Source organism: Lepidochelys kempii, chromosome 9, assembly GCF_965140285.1.
Source record: "Lepidochelys kempii isolate rLepKem1 chromosome 9, rLepKem1.hap1, whole genome shotgun sequence".
Classification (NCBI taxonomy): Eukaryota; Metazoa; Chordata; order Testudines; family Cheloniidae; genus Lepidochelys; species Lepidochelys kempii.
The window spans coordinates 11136715-11143809 of NC_136388.1; the positions used below are offsets into that span (position 1 = coordinate 11136715).

General features: G+C 41.7%; 1 protein-coding gene across 2 annotated transcripts in view; it reads left to right on the top strand.

Annotated features, from left to right (window-relative positions):
- Window positions 1–7095, top strand: part of CCDC39 (coiled-coil domain 39 molecular ruler complex subunit) — a 29268-nt gene extending 22173 nt beyond the window's left edge. Inside the window, exons 16-20 of one of the 2 annotated variants that reach the window (XM_073359295.1) lie at window positions 1021–1127; window positions 4951–5091; window positions 5280–5459; window positions 5742–5827; window positions 6745–7095. In XM_073359295.1, the coding sequence (XP_073215396.1) occupies window positions 1021–1127; window positions 4951–5091; window positions 5280–5459; window positions 5742–5827; window positions 6745–6913 (683 nt within the window). In that variant the 3' untranslated portion in view covers window positions 6914–7095. The remainder of the gene's footprint in view (window positions 1–1020; window positions 1128–4950; window positions 5092–5279; window positions 5460–5741; window positions 5828–6744) is intronic. The other variant, XM_073359296.1, reaches the window with a different exon arrangement.

Consider the following 7095-nt stretch of genomic DNA (forward strand, 5'->3'; position numbering starts at 1 on the left):
AACTTTAAACAAGTTGAATGCCCACAGTACAGTTTGTGGAATCCTGTGGGATTTTATGTTTGCCTTTTGTTGAAAGCTCATTGCAAATTTACAGCTTTCACAAGTTGCTTTTACAATTAGTCTTCTCTGTTTAGTCTTGTTTATGCAACACTGTTATCAATGATATCAATAAGTGTGTGAAGATAGGGCTTGTTGTTTAACTTTTGCGCCTCTGCTGGCTTTATAACAATGGATCTTAAATCCTTATCCTTGATAAACCAGTCACTTTTTTCTTTGTTTTTAGGTGACTAGTTTGTGGAGTATTTATATTTTAAAAAAATATATATATATTTTTTTTAGGATGTTCCCTGTAATTTTATAATCAATTAAAAGCAGGTACTGTGGGCGCTTTAGGACACAGACTTCCTATAAAGATGTCCTTTTTGGTTGTTCTTTTAATATTTCATGTATACATCTTATAGTACATCAAATATAGTACAGTATTTATTTTTTAGTTACATAGTTGAGTAACAAAATTGTAAGTTTCCTAAAATACCTGTGGTAATAATTCCACAGGAAAGTCCTAGAGGCTTCTCAGAAGCACTGTAGATAACACTGGAATGTTTAAGGCTCCCCCTTGCCCTGGTAGATGCTTTAATCAATTACCTAAATAATCAAACAAAGATTAAAGTGTTTCATAGGGTGCTTCAACCTTTTATCACCAACTATACTTCCTTTTTTGATCTACAAATACATCTGTTCAGCAATTGATCATTGCAAGACCAGACACGTGAGTTGCTAAATATACTGCCCAGTTTAGTATAGCACAGTTGCAGATCCTCAAGGCTGTCTGGCAGAAGACTTCCGTTGCCCTAGATATGGCCAAAAATGATGTCTCAATGTATTGTACTTGAATACATTTTGGTGCACTTACTTTAAAATGCAGCAATAGTCTGTTTTTGGAATGAAAATCTAATGTCCTAAACATGTGCACACCTTGTACGATGTTTAAACTCTAGCTCAGAGTGTTTGATATTGTAGGTGAGGAGTACAAAGAAAAGCTGCAATTAGAAGAAGAGAAAAGAGCTGCTGATGAAAAATACAGATACAAGCGAAGACAGATCAAGGAGCTTCAAGACGACCTTCAGGTAACGGGCACATGAGATTGCCTAGGCTAAGGAAAACTATGTTTTCGCCTATACAAATGGCAATTTTTTCCCCCTCATGGATTAAGAAGCATTCTGGGAATATTTTTTCCTCTCTCCTTTGTGAATTTTCTGCACCCCCTTTCCTACTGCTCATGGACAATAGGTAAAATTTTCAAAAGTGTCAAACTCAGAGGAGCCCAAGTCCCATTTTCAAAATAACATAGGCACTTACAAACTTAAGTGTCATTGATTTTTTTCAACACAACTTAAGCTCTCAGGTCACTTAGGCACATCTGAAAATTTTACCCAGGATTTGTCATTCTTACTACATATGAAATCTACATATACGTAAACTACAGATAGTGATTTATATAGTTATTCATCCATTGGCTGGCCACCCTGGAAGAAAGACAGGTAGTAATTGGTATGCTTTAATTAGGCTGCAACTTTATTCACTTAAAATATCTGGGAGTACCTGGCAGTAGATTGTATAATGAAGATCAACCTTTCCTTAGTCATTTCCATGTAATTCCCAGCCTAGTCCCAGCCATCCTGTTGCTGGGACCCCACAACCCTTCCCTTATGTGAAGTTAAAAGGAGGGGGGGGGGCTCCCTGCTGTATGCGATGTAGGCACTCCAAACTCCAATTCCTCAGATGCTTTCTTTCAAATCCTCTTCCAATCCATTTTATCTGATAACCATATTCCTTCCATAATCAGTACCTGCACTGGACATCTCCCATGAGTTATTTGTACTAAGTTACGATATTATAACCTATCTCCCCTGCCCTACCCCACCAGTTCCCAGACCTGCTGCGGGGAAGGCGAATGCCTTCTGCACAGGACATCTGCCACAAAGAGGTGCCAGCAATTTAGTTTGGCTGCTTCCCATTTCCCAGTGCATTCTCACATATTTACAGAGTCCTTCATTAATATTGGACAAAAATATGTCCTCACCGCCCCCCCCACCTTACATCTTCCCAAATTGTTTACCAGCATGAACAGTAATTGCACATGGTGCCTACTCCCAGCCATCAGCTGGTCCCACAGCACACTCCACCTTCTATACTGGTGCAAGATTGCCTCAGAATCTAGGCACAGCTGTGAACCTCCAGATGACTGGAAAGCCTGCTTATGTTCCCAGTATACAACGCTGTAACCAGATACACAGCATTAGTCACTTGGCCCATTTGCTTGGTTCTAAAATTGGAAACACAGGAAAATTAGCTCTGATTCCCTACATGGGGTCTTATGTATATCTTGTATGCATTTGAGTGCCACTGCCTAATTGCCTGAATTGCTGTGACCTCCTAGCACTAGTTAGGCCGCAGCTGTTGTGATTCCGATCCAGAATGAGTGGGAACACACTTCATGTTCCAGTAGCTCCCACTTTGTAAGTCCCATTCTGAAAACTGTAATAAATTGGTATGTTGTGAGGGGCCTATCATCCCCATGAATGAGTCCTTATTGCCCCTGCTGGGCAAATCCCAATCTTACCACCCTTCTATAGCATTATGGACTCCCTTTTCCCCCAGTCTCAGGGTGAAGAAGACAGATCGCTCCTCCATGCCAAAGCTCTTCCCAAAGTATCCCTCACTGACCAGTCACTAGTTCACTGACCCTAAAAACTCCACACAAAAAAGTGACCAGGAATGCTGCCTTGAATAAGGCTGCCTCCTATTTGCTTCTGCATAGTTGGTTGAGAATGTGCCACAAATCCGTAAATGTCTGAACAGTAACGGGGATTCTCAAAAGGACCTTTCTTAAGACTACCCAACTAAAAACTTTTGGACAAAGACCCTGCTGCAAGGATCCATGTAACCTCGCAACCTGCTGGCAAACATAAGACAAGAAAGGCAACTAGTGGACAAATATGATGCTGGCCCATAGGTTGCCACCAACACCATGTACTGCAATATTTGGGCCTCTGGAATTGGCCATATCATAGATAGGGCCAGCGTCCTATGAAATTGCTCAAAATTGTTAAATCTGTGCTCTTAAACCCTAAATGTTTGCAGCACTGCTGATATTTGTACCACCTCGTGAGTAGGGATGTAAAAGGTTAACTGGTAAGAATTAGGCTTACAGTTAACCAGACCTTAACCATTTATCGCGGTGGCTGGCCAGCGATGTCAGGCCAGAGCCATGTCGGGCCGGTGAGCCAGAAGGATCCCAGGCCCCGGCGGGCCCTCGGGACCACAGGCCAGCAGACTTGGCGGGACCCCAGCCCCAGCCGGGCCAGCAGGACTCCAGCCCTGGCCGTCCTGCCTGAACGAGCTCGGTTAACTGATATAATTTTAATTGTTTAACCAGTTAACCTTTTTAACTGATATTTACATCCCGACTCGAAAGCCCTTATGTGCCAAGGTTCCAGACTAGCTGCCCTGCTGTACTGTCCCCCACTCCTAATCACAAGTGCTCCCACGTTGTGGGGCATGAAAGTACAACCAACACCCACTGACTACTATGCAGTACGGAGAAGCCCAAGTAACCTCCCCCTCCAGCCCCCCCTATTCCTACAAGGGGTCAACCACTCACTATGGCATAGTGTAGGAAGCAGTCAACCCTGCCCTTTTCCTACAAGGAGCCATTTCTTTCTCCTCTTCTGGCTCAGGCTGTTGCTGCTTGTGGGGGGTTATCCCTCCCTCCACACCCATTCCCACATATGAATGGGAGGGAGAGACTTCGGCTAGGTCCCTTAGAGGGTCATTAACTCACCCTCCGACAAGGGGGAAACAGCCACATGGCTTTGGGTTGCTGCTGCTGCTGCCCCTTCTGACTCATCCTCACAGGGTCTCATTGGTCACGGAAGCTCCTGGAGACCTCCAGTGTCACATGGTGGGGCCCAGCAGTCCTATGTAAGTAGGAGGCAGAGAAGTTTGCTGCAGTTACAGTAGCTGCTGCTGGGTGATTGATGAGAGCCTGGTGTCCCCTCCTTATTGCCCAAGGGTGTTTCCTCCTTTCTCCCCTGCCTCTGCACCCCCTCTACCACACTGCTGGGAGCATGCTATTCCTGCACTCTTTCCCATGTGGTTTGGGGCATCTTTGCTTCCAAGCCATGTCGACTGAAGGCCTCATCTGATGCTACAGCCTACTTACTTTTGCTGCTGTGAGCCTCACCCGTGTAAAAAAGCATCTCTGAGGCTACATGGGCTATAAATACCCCCCCCCACCTCTTCCAGTCAGCAGGAAGAGCAATACCTCCCATACCCACACGTGATCCAACTGCTTCCTGCTCGTCCCTGTAAGCTTTCTCCCCACTTATCCCTCTGCCCCGTTATAGGGGAGCCCTTAAAAAGAGACAGTAACCTCCTTTCTTCTAACCAGCTGGCCAAGGACTCCATCCCTTTGAGCTTGTGTTAAGCATGTTATGTACAGTTGATTAATGGATCATACAAGACAGACAACGGATGGTAGGGGTTGTCTGATCATAGTTCTAACACACTTTAAGGATGGAGGCTCTAGTTAGAGGTTCAGATTTTTAAAATTGACAGTGGATGGGATTTTGGCTCCTAAATCAGGTATCATAACACAGAGGTGAAACCCTTAAACACCTTCAAAATTTGGGGCCAAAAGCAACAAGAGTAAAAAACTAAATTGTGATCAAGAGCCTAATACAAAATGTTAAGTGCAGTAAACTATTTAAAAGGTATTAATCACCGTATTTGCTGTTTAACATTCACATAATTTTTAAACTAATAACATTGTTCTTTGATGTTCAGGTTTGATCTGTACTATTTGATCCTGCTTTGAGCAGGGGGTTGGACTAGATGACCTCCTGAGGTCCCTTCCAACCCTGATATTCTATGATTCTATTCTTGCAGAGTATGGAAAACACTTTAGACATCATGATGAAAGAGGAGGCTGTCTACCAAGAAAAAACAAATGAGAAGCAAGCTCATATTTTGCAGCTGAACAAAGAAATAGATCAACAGAAGCCAAAGTTAGAAAGAGTCATGGCACAGGTTGGTTTCATAAATAAGTGACAACTCTTATTTTATTGGTTTGAGTTATAGTTGGGGTATAGTAAAAATGCAGCATAAACTTAAATTTTAAGTCTGTTACTAACGTTTGGCCATTTAAATTGGTATTTAAATTGTTTTCATAATATAACTTTGTTAAATTGCATTTACCTGTTATTTTATGCCAAAAGTGTTCCAGACTGTCCAAAGAAGTTCGATCTTTAAAGAAAAGTAAAACTAAAACACAGGAGGAAGAAGACATTGACCTCCGTGAGCTGAAAGACTACAGCAGAACCATTGACAAATTGTTGGTTGATGTATTAGAAGCAAACCCTGATTTAACGCTACCCTTTCAAACATACTTTCAACAGGTAGCATCTCTAGTTGACTTGAACTGTTATTGAAAATGCTGACACAGTTATAGATAGTAAAGAACAATTAATGGATTTATTTCAGTGATTCAAAGGCATTGTGCCTCAATTTCATAAAATACAATATGGCCATTGTAAAACACAGGGGTCATGCTGTTAGCACTGAAAATAAGGGAATATACTGAAAGTAGCTTATCACACATGGTATCATAGAAAATCAGTAGTGTATGTGTCATATCTCCCACTTGCAAAGACCAATAGTAGATCTCTCTTCTCTTCTAGTCCTGTTTAGAACTTCCTACAGCTGCTTCCATAGGTAGTTATTACAGTTCTAGATCTTCTTCACAAAGCTCAGTGGCCTCTGTCAGGTGAGTGTTAAAGTTAATACTGTACATGGTAATTCCTTGTACTCCCACGCCCTGATTTCTCATTTTGTCCCTTCTTGTTCATGTCTGTTGGCTAGTAAAAGCTTCACTATAGATTCTCCTCAAGTCTTCTGTTAAGTGGGTTTGCTAGAAGAATCTATGTCACTTTAGATGTGTGGACAAGTCCTGTGCCTCTGTCTAGCCTAGTCCATTTCACTTCAAATCAGGACAATAATTTCAGACTTTCTTGGTAGCAGTGCTCTGAAATTGCTTATTAATTTTTCCCATTCCTACTTTGCTCTTTCACTGGAGCACAGTTCACTTTTAGATGATTTTCAAATTGATTGAGGACCCAGCTCTTCTCCTTACAGCTGCAATTTTTGCACTTGCAGTCTTCTGGACTATTAGTCTTAAACTCAGTTCCCTTTCCCATTACATATAAAGATCTTTTTTATTTTAAAAAAGCTTGTTCTGGTGGCTGATTAACAAACCAAAGTACCTTCTCTTCTGTTACAAAGGACATGTACTCTATCTTCAGTGTTACAAATATTGTGGCTTGAGTGAAGTCTTCAGCTATGACCAGACACATTTCTTGTAGGTGTCTTCAGACAGTAGTACAAGAGCCTAGATGAGGATTTCTAGAGTATCAGGGGCAAACATTAAACATCTTGCCCACATAATTTGAAGCTAGTTCCTTCCTTGCTCAGTTTCTCCCTCCCCCCAATCACTGTTACTGGAGAGCAGAATCCAAACTTTTAAGATCATCAACGCATATGCTACTAACACACTAAGATGAGGTGCATTGGTCTTACAAAGTGCTCAGGTGATCACTTGTACTATCAACTACACTTTTTTCCCTTATTAATCAAGAGGGTTTTGTCTACATTCTAACTTTACAATAACTTTGTTTTGCCTTTTAGATCAACTAGGAGCACCGTGGGTTCAACTTCTGGCCAAGCATCCTCACTTAAAATTATAGATCTGAGTTTATCATTCAGTTCGCCGGCAGCAACAGGAAGTGCTGGTTCACGGCCTTCCAGTGCAGGTAGCAGCTCTAGTAGTCTTCATAGCAGAAAGAGCTTGAAATAATATTTCAAACTCCACTACAGCTGACTCACATCACACTAGTACTTCTGAATTGGTAAAATTGATTTAATGCATATTTCCTTATTTAGAAATATCTTATTAGAAATGTTTACTAGACTGAAGTCCATATTTTAGTGGCTGGGAAAATGTATGTTGTACACAATGCATTAAATGATCAATTTGGC